Source organism: Nanorana parkeri, unplaced genomic scaffold (genome assembly GCF_000935625.1).
Source record: "Nanorana parkeri isolate BGI_ZX_2015 unplaced genomic scaffold, ASM93562v1 scaffold10, whole genome shotgun sequence".
In the NCBI taxonomy this organism is placed as follows: Eukaryota; Metazoa; Chordata; class Amphibia; order Anura; family Dicroglossidae; genus Nanorana; species Nanorana parkeri.
In genome coordinates, this window is record NW_017306278.1 from 4,935,891 (window position 1) to 4,938,232 (window position 2,342).

The 2,342-nt window shown below is 44.0% G+C and overlaps 1 protein-coding gene across 1 annotated transcript in view; it reads right to left on the reverse strand.

The window, feature by feature from the left end:
* Positions 1–2,342, reverse strand: part of CARS (cysteinyl-tRNA synthetase) — a 44,355-nt gene that overhangs the window by 1,626 nt on the left and 40,387 nt on the right. The window contains exon 22 of the mRNA XM_018555439.1: positions 1,924–2,007. Within this exon, the coding sequence (XP_018410941.1) occupies positions 1,924–2,007 (84 nt within the window). The remainder of the gene's footprint in view (positions 1–1,923; positions 2,008–2,342) is intronic.

The window sequence follows — 2,342 nt, forward strand, 5'->3', positions numbered from 1 at the left end:
GTGTGTGTGTGTATGTATATATATATACACACACACACACACACACACACACACACACACACACACACACACGTGTCTGAATGCATTATAAAATGGCTGAAGCACACACCCTACATCAGAGGCAGCCAAACTTCGGCCCTCCTGCTGTGGTGAAACTACAAGTCCCACAAGGCACTGAAAGACTCCGACAGCCACAAGCATGACTACTGTCTTATATTTTTGGGGGCTCAAAAAAACACACTAGGTCTTATTTTCGGGGTAGGTCTTTTTTTTTTTTTTAAATGGACAACAATCCAAAATTAACGCAAATCCAAATTAAAATTTAAATGTACAACAATCCAAAATTAACGCAAATCCAAATTAAATAATCCAAAATGGCAAAGTTAAGAATAGGGTGATCAGGGCAATCAGGGGTGCCGTACCTTTCCAAGAGCAATCTGGTAACCAATCGCTGCCCAGAATGAGCGTAGCGTGCTTTCACTATCAATTCCTCACAGGCGGGGGGCATTTGTTATCACTCCGCCTGTGACAGGAGCCGGCACTATAGAGGAGGCATCGGCTTATGCGGCTCTGCTCCCTCCGGTGCCACCTCGCTTCCTCTAGCGCTGGCTTCGTTGGCGCCGCTGATTCTCTCCCGCGGCTCTTCAAGCTCCCCCTTATGTCACCACCGGCCCTGGGAATGGTCCCAACTAGGTCTTATTTTCGGGGTAGGTCTTATTTTCAGGGAAACAGGGTAGAGGCAGATGTATGGCGGGATTTGTAGTTTCACCACAGTTGGAGGGCCGGAGTTTGGCTACCCCTGCTCTATATAAACCGTTGTGGAACACCTGTACCAAAACATCAGTAATAAAAACTGTCAGTGCTTCCTCAACAGTCACGATTGATATGTAAACCACTTACGGAAAACGGTGGTTGGAATTAACTTTGGATCTGAATGTTCATACAGGTGTGCAAGTCTGTAAAAAAAAAATGATCCCGGAAGGGACAGGAGCTGTGTGTATTCAGAACCTGTCCTTTCGGGGATCGCGTCTTTTTTTACATATGTGCACGCCGTATGGACGTGTATGCCCATCTGTATGAGCCCTTTAAATGATTGTTATGTGTAGGGAGATACCTGGGTGAGATAGGTCTTTCCTTCATGGATACTAAGTGAGCCGATTTGGAGAATGTTTCCAAATCGGCTATGTTGTCCTAGATTGTTCACTTCTCCTCCCTTCTCCAAACCCTTCCCCCTTTCGTGATTAACCCAGTCAGTCTCTTGGCAGTTGTGGGGCTTTTGGCCACCAGATAGAACTGCCCCCTAGTGCTTCTTTTTAATTGCACCAAGTGTCTTCTTCGTGAAGGTAGCACCATAGCCTACGTGGTTTTCATGATCTATGGATCAATCTGTGTTCTTCAGTGAGTGATAGAGAACTTAATTTTGTAATCAGCACGGATTCTGCTAGTTTGCGTCTATTATATAGCCGCGAACATGCAGAATCCTCCATGATATCGCGCTTGTATTTTGCAGGCAGCGCGGTTTGATATAACGCGGCCGCTGCAAAAGTCTGAACAATGCACATTAAAGTGCATTTTTTATTATGTTGAGAGTGGCTCCGCACGTATACGTACGGCCGAATACGTGCAGACAACCGATCCCGTGTGAATGGAGCCCTATGGTCAGCTTTAGAGCCAAACGCCTGGAAAAAAAAAAAAAAGCCTTTGGCCTTTTTCATCTGTACCCACTTCATCTGACCATCCAGATAATTTCCAAGTGGACCTAAGACTGGGCTCCCATGAGCACTGAGACCCTCCTTCTCCTTTTTCTGTGGATGTGCCTAAGTGTTTTGGTCTTCCCCAGTCCGAGAACCAGAAAAGAAGATACAGGAAACTCCAGTTTAGCAGACAGAGCCCCATCAAACCCGTGAGTCTGCGGCTACTTACATTTTCATCAAACTTGGAGTACTTGTCAGTTTCTGTCTTAAACAATTCACTGGGACAGATCTTCATCTTAGAAAGTTTTGCAGCCTGCGGAAACACATTGTGAAATTAAGAACAAATTGACACACACACACACACACACAGCCGGAAACTCTCTGCAGCTTCGCGCAGTCTTTTCCTTCCTGACGCGACGGGTAATTGTAGAGAGAACAGCAGATGAAAAAAGAGATTGCCTGCCACTGTTTGTTAGAACTGCTAGCATGATGAGATGTAAATCTGAACTCTATGCAGATATAAAAGACTCACATTATTGCAGCTCTGTATTCATTAACACATCAGTAAATATATATACACACACACATTATATTATATATATATATATATATATATAATGTGATAAATATATTTATTTATATATATAT